At 42.2% G+C, this 16,980-nt stretch overlaps 1 protein-coding gene across 3 annotated transcripts in view; it reads left to right on the top strand.

The window, feature by feature from the left end:
• eas (ethanolamine kinase 1) overlaps nt 1–14,867 on the top strand; it is an 81,096-nt gene extending 66,229 nt beyond the window's left edge. For all 3 annotated transcript variants that reach the window (XM_075690858.1, XM_075690856.1, XM_075690857.1), the window contains 2 exons: nt 2,551–2,624; nt 4,679–14,867. In XM_075690858.1, coding sequence (XP_075546973.1) covers nt 2,551–2,624; nt 4,679–4,754 — 150 coding nt within the window. In that variant the 3' untranslated portion in view covers nt 4,755–14,867. The remainder of the gene's footprint in view (nt 1–2,550; nt 2,625–4,678) is intronic.
• The last annotated feature ends 2,113 nt before the right edge of the window (nt 14,868–16,980 follow it).

The raw sequence follows: 16,980 nt of genomic DNA, 5'->3' as shown, positions 1-16,980 counted from the left end.
AACTTGCCTACAATACATCCAACACTGCAAGGATCCGAACCAAGGGTACATCACTCCCCTTCCATTTCCTATCTTGTGTCTCGTTTTCATTGCAAGGCACACAAAAGGGATGCAATAAGAAAAATTATGCAAATCTCATGCATTGTGGGAATTGGTGTTCGCGAAGCTTTGATGAGAAAGCAAGACAAAATGGCACATTACAACAAGAGACATGCTGCAGTTGACGAACAATCCCTCAGCCACCATGGTTGACTTTACAGACCAAGCGAAAATTATATTCGACATTAAGATGTGTGGCATCATGGGACACAATGTGCTTGACCTTGTAGGAATGCACCACAGTGTCACAGTACGACGGGAGAGGTGCAGCGAATTTCATCGATGAAGATGTCGTGTAACGTCCTTTTTTATTGTCAGCTAAAAGAAGTGTGCGCTCACATTTTATAAGTAAATTGTGCCAGTGAGACTTACCTAGCATGCCAAATGTCTGAAAGCACTGACTTGCAGAGGTGAATTTTGTAAAGGTGTTTTATTCCACCATTTTATGCGTGCATTCGTGATCTCGGGCCTCTGTGCTCAGGGAACAAAGTTTGAAACCAACCATCAGAAATTTAAGTTCATATATATATGAACTTACATTTCTGATGGCTGGTTATATACACAGTTAAACCTCAATATAACGAAGTAGTTAAATCGGCAATTTGCTTTTTTTATATCGAAATTTCTTTGTATTGAAATTTGACCTTTTATGCAAATTACATGGAAAGGGGCAGCAGAATTTTCCGAATTATCGGGCAATAAAAAAATCTAATTTGAATGAGAAAACAATTGATATTGTAGAATTCAGGAGTCAATGACGAATGATACGACTTCATGCCACGTCGATGTATCTTCACATCGGCGGTACGAATTAAGCGAAGCCAGCCATGCTTTTGCATGCACTCTGCCCCCGCAGCTGATAGTGTCACCCGCACTGGGACAGCACTATCATGAAAAGCGCCGGCAGTGGGGTGCAAATGCTTCGTCTGCCTCTCACTCCAACAGTTCACCGAAACTCTAGATTACGCAACCTCCAATACTAAATGCGCGGGAAGACAGCCCTATGTGATGCCACTCCATCTCAGCACGGCCACTCATTACACACGCGGCGGATGACCTATAAAACAGGGTACACGACTGCGTAAGCGCTTGGCCACGCTTACAGCCATGCAAAGCCACGGCCGAGCCGTGCGCCTTCTTACAACCCCTACCCCCCTTGCACGTGCTTCATTGTGTTACCGAGAGCCAACTCCCCTCACCCTTGAGCACATCCTCGGGCACTTTTGGTGCGTTTCTGCACTGGAGGCCGCTATGGAAACTTGAATGCGTCACATAAATGTTTCGGCCCAATGTTCACGTCAGCATGTACAGGTGCATGTGTCAAGGTCACGCTCAAAGTCGCATAAATTGCCACAAAAGCATGTATACATACAAACCGCAAAGTGAGAGGAAGAGGAAAAGAAAGCTATCACTTCAAGAAGTGAGGATTGCATAGGCTGCAGGTGACTGACCATGCTAGGCTCCTTGGAGCAAAGTGCACACAGGTTCACAGCCAGAAACCAGTCGCCTTCTTAGCTCTGGTAAATTTGTTACAGTCTCCTCAGTTAAAACCAAGTTCCCAAAGAAAAAAAAATGTCTGCATAAAGTTTTCATTTTTCTTTTTTTGTTAAAACCGAAAACACTGAGCCCTAGCTATATCCCATAGAGAAATGGTATACAGCTTGCACGAGATGATGACTGCCGCGTCTTTCTTAGGAGATGGTGTGCGGGTCAACGATGCTCACTTTTCCTGTGCAAGCAATTGTGAAGCACCTGAATTTTTGTTTTAAAAAGCAGGAAATTGCTTGGATGCTAAGCGCCCGGTTTATTTCTCATATTTGCTATATACTATCTTGCTAGATATTCTGCCTCTAAGAATTATGTCCTTCCGATCACCTAAGCCTCGCATCTTTCTGGTAAACTTAATAAGGTTAGAGAATAAAAGTGCAGAACCGACAGGCTTAGAAATTTTTTTGCCATGCACAATTTAAACATAGAGTTGCTCACCATACTGTGTTGCCACCACTACTTCTAACAAATGTCTTTTCCTTATTGCTAGAATATGTTTTGTTTTCTTGTTTTTAAATTCCAGCATTTGATGGATGTTGTTTAGTGTGACATGTGGCTTTTTTTTTTCTTCTTTCAAGTCCACTATTTGATGCGATATGGTTTTTAAAATTCCAATATTAAAACTTGCTTTTGATGTGCATGTGCTACCTGTACATGTCCTATAATTCCATATTGTGCAGTGTGTAAGCCCCCCCTGTCTCCTCCCCCATAATGCCTTGTTGGTACTAAGGCTTCTGTGATAACTAAATAAACAGAGGGTAGATGCAGGTATGTGTGACCAATCGGGCCACACTTTTGCTGCTTCTCTTATTGTCTACTTTTATTTTGCATAGCACTGTGTCCACTGCTTTTATTTTGGTGGAGGAGACTGTCCATACATGAATTTTCTCTGTCCCTTTCCAGGCCTCGTGCATGCTCTGGTGCCTGTGGGCACTCATTCAGTCTGCGCATTCCACCATCAAGTTTGACTTCCTTCAGTGAGTGACCATGTAGTTTGTAGTGAGTGATCTGTAGTTTTATGCTCCCCTGTTGTGCTGTGACACGTTTGTGCCCATGCTTGTGTAGTTGCCAACTTCAGGCTTGGTGAGGACTGCCTAAAAGTCCAAACAATCAAGATTCCGAAATAATAGATCCCCTAAGGAATAAGTCTTTAATCAACAAGCGGCCAGAAAAGCTTGGCATCACATTCCTGTACATGTACACCTGTAAATGCTTGCGTGTAACCTGGCCAGTCTATTTCAGCCGTTATCTTGCTGTCGCTACAGGTAGTTGAAAGTACAATCAATGTATGGGGGGCCGGGGCACCAAATTTTCATCTGCTAGAAACCTAAACAGACGTCAGCCGTGCTCCGATAGCCAAATTGTTTTTTTTCAGCTGTCACTGTGTGGCACCTTGTTGGTTTGTAACCAACAAGGTACAGACATCTAAGGTGGGGTTGGCGCCAGATTAAAACCGCTTAATGATTCTTGGCAACAAAAATTTGTAATAGCAGCCAAAGAACCCACCTGGCACCGTGTTGTTATTCACACATTGAGGAACAAATAATGTAAGTGCAGAAAGTACAAAACGAGCCACAATTGTAGCTTCTACAACTTATAAGATAGGCATGGCTTATCTCGTGGCATTGCTATTTTCAGTTTTTAAATGGAACCGGTGACTTGTTATAGAAAATAATAAGCGCTCTCTACTAGACTCTATGGCAGAAATTAAATGCATTGCTGGCGGAGTCTGAATTGTCGAACGGCACAGTGTAATGTGCTTCAAAATTTCAATCATTCTGATACCTTTTGTCTGTGAGGCGAGTAGCAGTGCTATGAAGCCGTCCGAATAATTAGATGGCAACCGTACCCATTTCTAAAGGTGGCATCCAATTTGATTGATTTGTGGGGTTTAAGATCCCAGAGTTACACAGGCTCAGTGGGGTCCTGGATTAATTTTGACCACGTCAGTTTCTCTGATGTGCACACCTAGATCTTCACAGTTATTCAGAACATGAGGGTGTTTGCATTGTGCCCTCGTTAGAATGCGGTTGATCTCCGAGACATGATAGCCACTGAGAATTTTTCGTTTAACTGCGGCAGCACCAATAGATAAAATTTGGAAGGACATGTGGGTACCACATCTTTGTGCGATCTAGTGCCACGAAAAACATTAGGCACAAAGTAGGGGTTGCCTTTAAGTGGTTCAATGTTGCTCCATGCTGTGATGCCACAGCACACTTCAGTGGAGAACAGCAGTTATGATTTGAACATGCAGAAAAGATAAATGCACTCTTGTAAAAAATGCTGAATAGGCTAGCGCAAAAGTAGACACAGGGCACAAAAGGACGACAAGGACAAGCGCAAGTGCTTGTCGCCCTTTTGTGCCCCGTGTCTACTTTTGCGCTAGCCAATTCAGCAGTGTAATACCAATTAGCCCGGTCTCACACCCTGTTTCAGTTCATATCTTGTAAAAACTCAGTTTCAAGCTGCAAGTCTCTTCTGCAAAACAAAACATTCAGAGCCCTTCCACTATGTGAAGGTGGAAAGTCAGCAAAGCTGTATTGCTCAATAGATATATTAAGTTCTATATGGTGGTTATGCTGTATTGGTCAAATAAAGACACAAACACATAACTTTGTTTGTTTCTTTTTTATTTTATTATTATCATTATTATTTATACATATACACTGACATTTCGACAATCATCGTCATAGACTAGCCATTTGGGCAACGCCATCGCTCCGGCGCATTGTTTTTGTCAACAGCATAACTTTGTTGCTTGTTTCATCTTTTTTTTTTATTTGCTTTCATATTTTGTGTATACTCCTAATTTCTTTATTTCTCTTTATTTTTTTCTTACTTTTCTGTTACTTTTACATATAGAGTAAAAAGAAATAAAAGTTCGCTGTAAAAATCTTTTTCGTACGGCTCGTGGTCAGTCAAACGTCTACCCAGAGTTGTGTGTTCTTTTGCAAAAGTTAACATGCACAGTGCGGGTGTGGACAGATCCTGCATTTTGGCGGTACGTCGTCTGCTTTACTTTCCCTAGGTTTGCCATGGAGCGGCTTGACATGTACAAGAGGCATAAGGCCGAGTTCTTGGACATGACTTTGCCACCCTCCTAGGAGTGGCCACCCAGGCGGAAGTGCCCGCTGCCACGGATGGAATTCGCCCGCCACGCGACCTCCGGACCTACCTCGGCTACCGCAGGGAACGAGCACCATCTCGCGATCCAGCCTTGTTTGTGGCCGGCCGCCGTGCACCGCTGCTCGTCGAGGGTGCCTTCGCTCGGGGCTCGTGCATGTTTGAACAGTTAGTTCACTGCGGAGGCATTGTGTGTTTCCTTCAGTCTGCAATGATGAGCAAAGAGTGTATCGGATATTTTTGCTACATCTGATTTGTATTTTAAGTTTTCTCGCGTGAGTTGTCTTTCTTCAAACTGGCTTTTTCCAGTGCCTTACGCAAGCCACATGCCGTGTGTCTTGCTACCGGCTACGAGTACTTGTTTTATGATAGAGACATGTGGTGAAGCCGTGTAACTCTTCAACCAAATGTCGTGGCCTTCCACACTTTTGCATGATTGTTGCAGCTTTGTGAGTTTGTAGAGGCTGATACCTCCTTTTCTTTGCACTTGAGCCATTTTTGGCAATCAGGCTGTCAGACTTACAGAAAAAAATTGGACAGTCGACTTGTGCTGCTGGGAGTCAGTCATTTACTTTACTCGTGATCGGTGCAGCGTGGTAAGATACTAGTCAGAGCTGTAGTTGTCTTTGAATAGTCCTTCCGCGCAATTAAAAGAAAAAAAGAAGCTTGGCAGTTTGACCTGTGTTAACTACTGCAGGAAAAACAAACAAAATATAAAGATGTTGTGTTGTTTGAGATCTCACATTGAAGCAGTATGGTGTCTGCCACCTGGTTAATCAAGCGAATGAGTCAGTGCATGGGGATTTGAAGACTCTTTTGGAGAATTTTCTGTCATGAGCATGAAAAACAAAGTAAATTCTTGACCCCCCCCAAATTTGTAGTTGCCTATCTTAGAAGTGGCAATGTCAGCTAACCAAATAATGTGGGGGAAAAAAGACGTCTCTGTAAGAGATGTCTTTGGAGCTAGCCAAATTACCTGGGGGAAAAAAATTGTTTTGAATGTCATATGTCAAAGATTAGGCTATATTCTTTTCTCACCCATACTTCAGCATAAATTTAAAAGGCAATGAGCTGGCAGTTTCAGGGTCTGGTCAGTCACTAGGCAGTTGAGCTGTTAGACGTATGTAAATCTCTATGGCCATATACGAAGCCATATGTGCAGAGACAGCTATTATTGATAACTGTGATTTCCAGAGATTTCTGTTTACGAATGTTGCTTGGTGAGAATAATGTTACTGTGACCAAAGTCGTAAAACTGTACCTATGCTACATCGCATCATATATTCAGCAATATGAGTTGCATCAAAATCTCAGGAGGCCGTCTTTTTTTCCATTTCTCCAAGAAATGATAGACATACTACCTCTGCTTATTTCAGAAAAGCTATGTACCACATAATTTGGTGTACGAGAGTCGTCCAAAAAATCGATAACTTTTTTTTTTTGTTATGCAGCAAGTTGGACGCTGGTGCGCCTTGAATAAACAACGATGAGCATGGCCCAGGTACTACCGAAAGAAAACTGCTTAGATTGTATGACTGTATTACTTTGTGTTTACACATGGTAATGCACACTGATCATGCTTTCTTTTTCTTTGCTTGGCTGAGACGGCCAAGTTTGAGGAGGAGCGAATTTGTTAGGAATTTAGTTCAAATCTTTAAAGCTACATTATGGAGATACATAATGTGTTAAAAACCCCACTCGCGCATTTATCTTAAGGGAAGACGGGAATGAGAAAATGCAGCAAACACCAACACAGGAATCCCATATTTCCATTAGAGGCAAAGCGCTTCAAGGAAGATTGTCGAGGTGTTTATCTATCAGTTCTGTAAATATCACTGGGCACAAACTTTTTCTAGAAGTCAGCATGAAATCCAACTGGAGCTGATGAAAGTTCCCATAGCAGTGAAGCACTGTCCCCACTCAGTGCAGTTCGGCAGTACTTGTGTGAAAGGAAATGGATTTTTCTAATTTCTAGATCAGTGCGAACAGTTTACAATTTTAAGTTTACAAGCTTTCTGGACAGACCTCATGTATATTTCAGAACATTTAAAAAGAAAAGGAAGTTGGAATAAAATAAAATAAGCATCTTATAACTATATAACAAAACATGATGCTGGCAGGTATTGTTGCAGAACTACAGAAAATAAAAAAAAAACTTATAAAACTATAACGGAATATGACACTGCCAGGTGTTTTTGCAGATCCACAAGAATAAAAAACAAGAAATGAACTAGCTACGCCAAACTACACTAAACTGTGACTGCAGGAAAAAGTGAAAAAGCTTGCCTTAAACATTTGCACAAATATTGGGAGTGTGCATGAGCTATATCTCTTTGTTGCCAAACTACTTCCTAAGATGCAGTTTGGCTTCTATAGCATGCACGTGCCCTTTGTGCAGTTTCAGGTTGCCTGCAGCATGTTATTGGAAGCATTGCAATGACAACTCGGGGTGAACACGCATGCTGTCGATGCACGTCGATTGACGTAGCAGTGGTACCAGACGCGACAGACCAACCCTGTGGGCGAGAAAAACTTCCTTTATTCTTCATTTTGATGTTTGCATCATTGTTGGACGCATTCGCTGGGTTGTCAGGAGAAATTGTTGTTGTGGTATTGAACATTCAGCACTGCTACAGTACATGTTGGTGGGCATTTTGTGGGGCAGAGAAGTACCAGCAGAAGCCGCCAATTGAAGATACAGCTTTGTGCATCAATCGCGCAGTTCTTTGAAGCGGAAGCATCTTCATCACACAATGCCTTGCACATCCGAAGCCGTGATATGCGCACTGCCTTGTCCGTGTTGTCTGGACTTTGGATGCACTAAGTGATGAAAAGAACGTAGAACAAAAGCGAAAACAGCATTGTAAAGGTGACTATTTCTGTGTACTTTTGTAACATTTAGAAGTTGTGTGTTGTTGTGTTTAGACCGTGTGCAGTGTTTTCGCAAGAAAGACACAATTTAAGTTTTGATCTCTGCGTGTGATACAGACTCAAGGATGCGGATCCTGTCACAACTTGGCACCACTGCCAGTAGATGAGCTTGTGTCAGTGACTGCAGTTTGTGTTTTGCTCTTCGACAGTTGCACTCTTCTTTTAATCGGAGCTTTCGAGCTTGGCTGATGAGTGGCTAATGAGAACATTATCATGTCTGCAGTGTGTGTCACTGTAACATAAAGACTTTGCATCTGGAGTCAATGTGGTTTCCTGATGAGTTTCTTGATGATTAGCTTCTGGTGGCTGCATTGGCCTTCTTTTAAAATATCAGTTGTAGTTGTTGTATTGATCATTCTTGTTGTTATATTGTTCCTTTTATAGAATTTGTTATGGAAATGTCTTTTCTCGATTCATTTTCTTTTTATTACCACTGCTGAGCATAACAGGCTATTGCAGTTGTCTTTGGGGGGAAAACTGCGAGTTTGTGGATTATGGCAACAGTGTGTGCCACTTAGGGGAAAAAATAGTATTGGGTATGTGCTCAGCTGTGAATAGTTTAATTCTTAGCTGTTAGAAGTTCTTTTCTTTTTCATCTTTTGTATTTCGCTGAAATGAGAAACTATTTGCTATTGGTTTGGTTCTGTGCTCTAGTTGCTGGAAACACAGAGTGCATGTAAAAGGGTGGGACAAGCAGTGTGTGATTTATACATTCCTTTACATTGAATATTTGATTGTGCGGCCCTCATTGTCACTGCACTTCAGAGCCTGTTCTGAATTGACTTAGAAACAAGTTTGCAGTAAAAACTATTTTGTTAAATGAAGCTTTTTTTTTTTTTTAATGCTAGTGCATGTTTCATATAATACAGTGTTGAAGGTACAAAGGTAAGGACAAGATTTCAGTATTTATATTGGAATTCAGTTCACTGCACCTCTTGAGGGCTGTATACTTGATCTACCACAATCAGGAGAAAAGTTTGAACCTCTTTGATACACTCAGAATTTTTTAGGTGCAACAGAATGCGTTTTGTGTAAAAGAAATTAAATAAACATGCATGGTCCAAATCGTGTTGTGTGAGCGGGGCATTTTGAGTGTTCTGCACTGTTAATGCACAAGCGGAAAATTGTGCGCACTGTAAGCCTGCAAACATTGTTGTGTGTTGCTTTCGGGGCAGTAATCTGGCACAGAAGCAAATGCAAATATGGCAGTGATAATTTGGGGGGAGCGCATTGCATATTTAATATTTTTGTAAGTCACTATTGTCAAGTGCATTGATAATGACGAGCAACACCAATGTCCCAACTCCAGCAAATAAATTCCAATGCAGTGATGGATGGGCATAGCACCGTACAAAAGACGAAGCACTGCTGAAAGTGGTTGGTCAGCAGTGCAGCAATTAGTGATCAACCCAGCCGCAGGGTTTCCTGAAAGCTCAAAGAGTGTGTGCATATGTCCAAGTGAGATTTTGCTGATGCCATTATTTTTATTAATCTCCCGCACTTAACCTTTGGCCACGTGTGCTGAATGGTAAATGAAAGATGTCACAAAAGGGGTTTGTCCTTCTTTAAGAAAAAGGATGAACTGTGATCCTAGGTGTAGCATGGTTCAGTCTTTTTATAAAAGTTTGTGGACCTCAAATTGTAACAAAAGGTAACCATATCGCGTCATTCATGTCATCAGAATGAGATTTTAGCACGGTGTATTGCTCAACAGTCTGTTCTGTCTACTCGGTGTGCTTTGAACAGAGTGTGTTATTTAGTCAAGGATAATCAGCTGTGCACGAAGGGGACTTGCTACTATGTTGTGGAGTCTATTATGATAGCAAGAACAGATACATTTCAAGCTTTGTGCATTCTTTGCATAGAACAGAGCTTGCATGGTGTGTCTTAAAGAGGCTCTGAAACACCTTTTGTCAGCACAGCAGCTTCATAATCACCTGAGTTGTTCCTTCTCCCCTTATGCATATGCTCTGGATGGCGCAAGAACAGACTTCAGCGCAGTACGATGCGGTCTAATCTCCCAGTTAGTGCTTCACTATCGATTATACAATGGGAAGGCCTGCAGACTACATTTGTGTGCTGCTCAAAATGGTAGCATTACCTGGTTTGCTGTGCTTTATTTGTATGCACGAATTCCTCATGATACACTTCCCATTAAGTTAAGCAGCTGCCATTGTAATAGACTTATGATCATGCACGTGTGTTCCCTTTAAGAGTGGACCATACTGCATGCTACAAGCCGAGGTAGTTGCACTCTCAAGTACAAACTGTGCAACTTTTTTTCTTCTTTTTTCCATTGTATTGAAACCCTTGGGAGATGTTAAGTAATACGGGTATGTACCCCCACACCAAATCAAAAGTTCCTTGAATAGACATCTTTGAGTCCTAAATCTTAAACCTGTTTCACATGCTGTGATTTTGCGCTGCATTTCTCGCAGTTATGCTTTTCTGCAAATGTGAGCCTCGCATTGCAGCTGCATGTGCACCAATCTCGGCAGCTGCGATTTTGCACATTTGTGAACACCCAGTGGGAGCCTGAATTATTCTCGGCATAGGCTTGTTCAGTCCGCTTTGGTAAAAACAAAGTAAAGCAAAGCAGGAGCTGTTTTCGTAAAAAAGCTTCTCATGTTTGAAACGCGTTACTTTACCAAAGCCAAAAATAAGCAGGCAAGCCACAGTGGTATGTCTAATGGTCCATGTTGTTGGTTCCTGATCCATGCTACATGTGTGCAGAGGACTTAAGTACTACGCTTGATGGCACATTCGTTGCACCATTCAATTCGCAAGTACAAAATTGCAAGCAAGATTACACCATGTGAAACAGGCTTTACTTGTGTATAAGCTGGATCGGTAAGTTCACAGTGTGAAAGAAGACACCTTGGTGTGATGGAAGCAACAAACTTAGCATAGCCTTTTCAAGCCATAGCCATTGTCTTACTTTCATGTGGCTTGTACTTGCCAGCACTGTCAATCCCAGCCTGTGTCTATTTCTACAAGTTGATCTTCACAAGAATGCATATTGAAGAAAATGTATATTTCTCCTAATTGTCATGGAAAATATTAGAAAAAATATTGTGGCTAATATATTACATTATCCTGTATGGCATTATATTCCTTTTAAAGGGATTCAGCTAGTGGTGGCTTTTCTCTTCCCAATTCAACAGGAGTGGCAACCAATTGATAACTGAGACATGGGCAGGCAATGGTGTTTCAGAGCATCCTTTTAATAGCAAAGTCATGCTGCACTGAGATGCATAATGCTAGTTGTTGGAAGCCGTAATATACAAACGTCAGTTAAAGGTGGGAAGTTGCATTTATCACAACTGAAGCATGTTTATGGAGTGCAGAACTGCTGTGAAAGAAGCAGTTCAGCCCAAGAAAAACCAAAGAGTGCTCCAGCAAGTGTGCATAATCTCATTTAGCTAGTCACAAGTATCAAGGAGCACCATGGAGCTCTGCGGCATTTTCTGGCCACTGAAGCCACACTTCCACCAACAGACAGCTTGCCTTTTTGAAGCAGCCTTGTTGGCACCAAAGATTTCTTTTGTTTTTCTCGGCAGTACTGGAGACTGATTAGAGTAAAGCACACACATTTCAACACGGAACTCTGGCTTGTTCGAACTAGCTAACTGTTTCAGTCATGGGCAAGAGAACAGGACAGGCATTTCCTTTAGTAGTTCATGTTTATCATGCTGCTTCATAAAAAGAAGCCACTCCAGGCTTTTTTTCTTTATACATATAACCAAATTCACAAGGCATCCCACTTGTAACAGCACTCACAATTAGACAGCGTACATGTAATAGAAATAAAGGCAATAGCGACACACACACATGGTCCTGCCACAAGTAACATTTGCATCGGAAAAGCTTTGCGGTCCTAAACTTTTGTTTGCCTCTTAGACTTGTCAAAGCAAATGGAAATAAATGCATTGACTGTAAGAAAGCTCAGATTGCAAAAGCGTGTCTGTTGTTTGGTTGAAAACCCAGATGAACCATTTTCGCTGATATAACCGTGAGCTGCCAAAATCTCTGGAAGCTTAAAATGCTCAGTTATGCTCTTAAATTTAGTCACGAGAAGTTCGCGTTAAGTATAATGGAGTAACATGGAAGCACAGGGCACTTTTGTTGAAACACTGCCTTGCTGTCCACATGAAGTTCTTCACATGACTTCAGCAGGCATGCTTGAGTGTCAGTGTGCACCAGTCAGTGTGTAATTGATGACATCAGCTTGAACGGACCATGTCCATTGTCCACACAACCCTGGGGCAACCGTGACACAATCATAGTAATGCTGCAGTGTTCGTAGGAACACTGCAACTAGCCAATTCGGTTGAGTCTGCACAGAGCCAGTTTAGTAAATGTTGTACATCATTCTTTGCACAGAATAAATTTCCCTATACCCGCCGTGGTTGCTCAGTGGCTATCGTGTTGGGCTGTTGAGCACGAGATCGCGGTATCGAATCCCGGCCGCGGCGGCCACATTTCGATGGGGGCGAAATGCGAAAACACCCGTGTACTTAGATTTAGGTGCACATTAAAGAACCCCAGGTAGTCAAAATTTCCAGAGTCCTCCACTACGGCGTGCCTCATAATCAGAAAGTGGTTTTGGCACGTAAAACCCCATAATATTTTTTTTTTATTTCCCTATAGGTTATAAATGGCAACACCACAGTTGAGAGGACAGAGTATGTCTAGTGACTGTTTGTTTTGCTCAATCATGGGATGCATTTAAACCTCGTTGTAAGAAGTCGCATCTTACATGAAAATACCTTCGTTACATTCATTCTTCATTATTAGCATATGTTCGTTACACATTGATATCAGTGAGGAACAGTTTAGATTTACTTCGTTATATCCATGTTCATTGTACTTGCTGTGTATGTACGGCACAGATGTCGGCACACCAAGGCATCACAAGTGTAATGAAGGGAGGAAACACAGGAAAAGCTAGAGACAGTCACGCTGTCAGGATATCCTGAAATCGGTGCATATATATACATACACCTCGTGATTGAGTAAAATTAGTGTTTGCTAGCTGTGCATTCTTCCCGTGTTTTGTGCACCTATTCTGCATTTTTGTTGTCCAAGAAGCAGCGCTTTTCAGTCATGCATTTTTATTGTAACTTTGAAAGAGATTTAAGGCATGCTGCTGCTTTTGTTTTGCTCCAATTACGCAACACGGTGAAAATTTTATCTGCAATATTGGCACCCTTGATTGTCTTGTTCGCTCTGAGAAAATGAAAAAAACACTTCTATATGCATCCTTTGCCATCCAAAAACCAGGCTTCTGAGGTGACTGATTTTACTGCCAACTTAAGTGTTCAGACAAACCAAGCGAGCAAAGATACCAGGTGCTATGTTGTATGATGCGGACCAAAATATACATTCTTGCATTGAAACTTGCAACAAGAAGGTAAACAACAATGCAGTGGTAAGTGCAAAATCTTCCTTTAGAGTTGTTAGAATAAAAACACAGGTCACAGTACAACCTTAGCTCTTTTAGCTGTTAGCCCTGCTAACAAAAATGTATCAACCTTTTGAAACATTGTTAGTGTGCACATAATAAACATTTGCAAGTGTTCGGCATTGCAGTGAGGTGATCAGTGCCAGCATAAACTGTGTATGCGCTGTGTTCGTTGTGAGGTCGAACTGGAAATGAGAAAATGGGTGCTGGACATCACAGAGAAGTCGTTGTGATTCCGTTCAGTTAGAAAATGAATGGACACCTTTATGCACTGTATATATTTTTAAGGTTGCAAGAGGTGAGCATTTTGTCTATGGTGTCAGTTTCATTATGGTTGTACCGATAGACTGCAGCAGCCAGAATAATTTGGGCACATGGGCTTTTTACAGGGTTGTGTGAATTGTGGACATAATCCATCACTGTTTGCTGCTGGTCAGTAATAGCACATTTGCAAAACACTACTAAGAACCTGTTCCGCAACACCGAAGCAGGTTTGGTCTTCTTTAGGCATGCTTCGAGAAAAAGCACATTAGGATTGCTGGCTAGAAGCAAACACGTGTATGTACACATGTATACAAAACATATACGCACAGCACACATGCGCATTGCAGTGTGAATGTACAGCACATAAATACTTTCTGGCCAAAGAAGTTTGAGTGCGTTCCTTGTTGTTCTGCTGTTTTGAGCCCTGCTGTCCATTTTGTTAGGCCTCTGTGCACTTGCCTGACCGTCTCCCAGATATTTTTCTGCACAAGTGCACAATAAAATGCGTGCATAGGCCTAGCCATAATTATTTTTTTCTAAAGCTAAGCATGTCTGGCCATGTGCAGTGCATGGCACTGGGTCAGTGCTCTAGCCCAAATTACATCTCAGACCAGACACTAAGGCCCAGAAGGGTCTAGCCATTCTTTGATGCCTGGTGGCCAATGTCAGCCACTACACAAACAGCCAAAATGTAAATGTTGGTTTCATCTCCTTACATACTGAGCGTTCCAGTTAAATCTGACATGCACTGCGCTATGATGAAATGCACTGCACTATGATGAAACAAAAAACAAAGCTTTGAAGCACTGGAGACGCCGCAAAAGGCTGAATTTTCTTGCACCCAAGCCATGCAGCTTGCAGATTAAAAAGTGTGGTTGCCTTTACACCTGTGGCTTAGATGCAAGAAAGTGCAGTACTTTCTTAGTTCCTGTGGTCTGTGAACTGTCATCCCATCGTCGCAAGAAATGAATGCATCTTTTGGAATGCAAAATCGAGACTCGCTAGACCAAAGGTCTCGATTGTGTAACCTCATTGTTGACTAATGCGTCAGGAACACTGTGGCATTATAGAAAGACAAGTTGTCCAACTCTTAAATATTTTGGAGCAGTGTTGTCTGTTGCAAGGCATGTCGTTTGAGCCAATGCTGCTGTGCAGGGTGATTTTGTAAGTGAAGCGCAAGGAGTGATGTTTCACAGTTACTTCTTGCACTTCCTTCGTGCTGCACTTTTGACAAGTTCTATACACTAATTGTGAATATTTTCTGGAATGGTTACTTCACTTTACTGCTACTGATGGCTGAGAGGAAGCAAGCAGGCTTTGCGTGACAGCGAGCCGTTTTTGTGATGACCCCTCTGTCCTCTTTACTGAGGCCTGTGGGCTGCCTGTTGTGTACATGGGTTCTTATTGACAGCATTAAACACATTCAAGCAAACACTGAATGTCTCTGTGCTTGTTTTATTTTGCTACCACAATGCAGTGGTGGTGGTAGCAATATGTTTGCTGCCAACCATAGTGGCTCGCTGAGCACGATAATGTTCTGGTATCCTGGCTGCATTTTGAAATGTACAGAGCAGAAAACTGCCTGTGTGGTCAGTTTTCAGTGCATACTAATAAAAAGCTCCAGTCAGGAGGAGGCAGTAATATAAATGAAGATGGAACCTGTTTTGTTCTATCAACAGTGGTATCAGAGGCTGGAAGTGACATGCCCGAGATGTTGATAAAACGGCCTTCCACGCAAACTGCGCTTGAAACGAGGACAACCACACCACTGCTAAAGAGAAGAGAAAGCCTGCTTTCTTGAATGTTGTTGTAAAGGAGAGATGTAATGATATCTTCGGTACAGCTGGTACAAGTGCACCTCTTGACTGGAGTCATCCGTGGACAGAGGTGTAGGGCCGTTGGGTGTGTAAAGGTAAGAGGCTGCTCATTCAGGTAGCTTCCTGAAGTCTTGCCTGGTTGATAAGAGCTAGGATCTTGTCTTGGACAATCTTGTCTTTGTCTGACAGTCACTTGGGACGACACCACTGGTCAAGGCGGTTGGGTTGAAGTTGCAAGGGGAGTGAAGAAAATTCAGCTTGGTAAGCCAAGCATTGCTCTTGTGACCACATGGTTGAGGACTGATCACCCTTGCATTATGAGTTGCTGCTTTCTTTAATAGTAACACTGCTGCTGCCCAATCCGACATACAAGTGCAGTCCAGTCAACTTTCCATATAAGGGTTACTGCATTTAAGTGCGTCAAATTCTGATTGCAGCTTAAATAAGATCAAATAACACATTCCACTCTTAAGCTTCACCTTTAAGAGTGGCACGCGATAGCATTCAAAGAGCCCGAACTGCTTCTCACACTTCCCGGCAACTGGAGCATATGTCGCCATAATGTTTACCGGGAAACTCTATGCACAAAGGCTGGCTTTGTGGTAGAAACGTGGCCTCTTGCGTGGGCCGCGATGCAACGGAGGGAACGCCAGCTGGAGGTAATGCAAGGGACCGGGTGTGCTGCTCTGTGGCCCCCAAGACACCCGCATGCGGGTGCATGGAAATGGCGGACACCATGGCCGGTATGAATGGTAGAAGTGCTGGAAAAGGGGTTTCCGAGTTTTCACGTAACAGAATTATGTTTTCTCGTATAGTCAAATTACAATCTGAGAGCTATCATGTCTGTAGGTTGTGTGTAAGTCGTAGTTTACGATTTTTCCACATATTTTAGCTTGAGAAATTCAATTCAGGAAATTTTTTGCGTCACATGGAAGGCCTGGGTATAGGTGGTTCGAAAATCTTTTTGCCGAAACGAAGTCTGAGGCCGGATTTTCGGCGACACAGGTTTCTTAGCACTATTGCATTAATAATATTGATAATAGAAGCACACACTGTTATTCTGGGATGTTGGAGTTATTAGCATGGGGATATTGTACAAAGGAAAAAGTAGACACAATACATTTAACTCTTCCCAGGGACATACGGTTGTCAGCAACTCGACACCTCTTTGCAAGTTTTTTAGTGTGCTAAATACTCCATCTGCTGCCAAATGCTGCTGCCATTTGGCAAAATTATTCTACCATTGCCTTGGAAGCCAATTCATTACTCAATTCATTGTTCGAAGGACTGAACATCTCTTATTGTCCAATAATTCAGATTATGTTACATGTTTAAAAACACCTTTTCCAAGGGTCACTGCACAACTGGTGGGCACCAAGGCCAACAACAGATTTTTTGCAAGCACTAGCAAGGTGGTAATCAAAACAATGAGCTGCAGAAGGTTATCCTGCTGCGAGATAGCCTACAATAAGTTGCTGTAAATGTAGTAGCCTAACACCTTAGACTGGCATGCACACTGCTGAAAACATGCAGGAGGGGCAATTTACAGTGTGGAGTTATGCCCTTCAGTATCTTGCAACACTTTTACTGTTGACCATTTTCTCTGTCATTATACAATATTTAGTGTTTCAGACATGTGATAGGGTTTGCCCTATCATTTCAATACACATGTCATGGATGGAAGCACTACACTCATGTCAGTATTAGCAAGCTAATTCAGGAAATTTCAGC

Source organism: Dermacentor variabilis, chromosome 4 (genome assembly GCF_050947875.1).
Source record: "Dermacentor variabilis isolate Ectoservices chromosome 4, ASM5094787v1, whole genome shotgun sequence".
Classification (NCBI taxonomy): domain Eukaryota; kingdom Metazoa; phylum Arthropoda; class Arachnida; order Ixodida; family Ixodidae; genus Dermacentor; species Dermacentor variabilis.
This window is presented reverse-complemented; position numbering and strand designations above follow the sequence as displayed.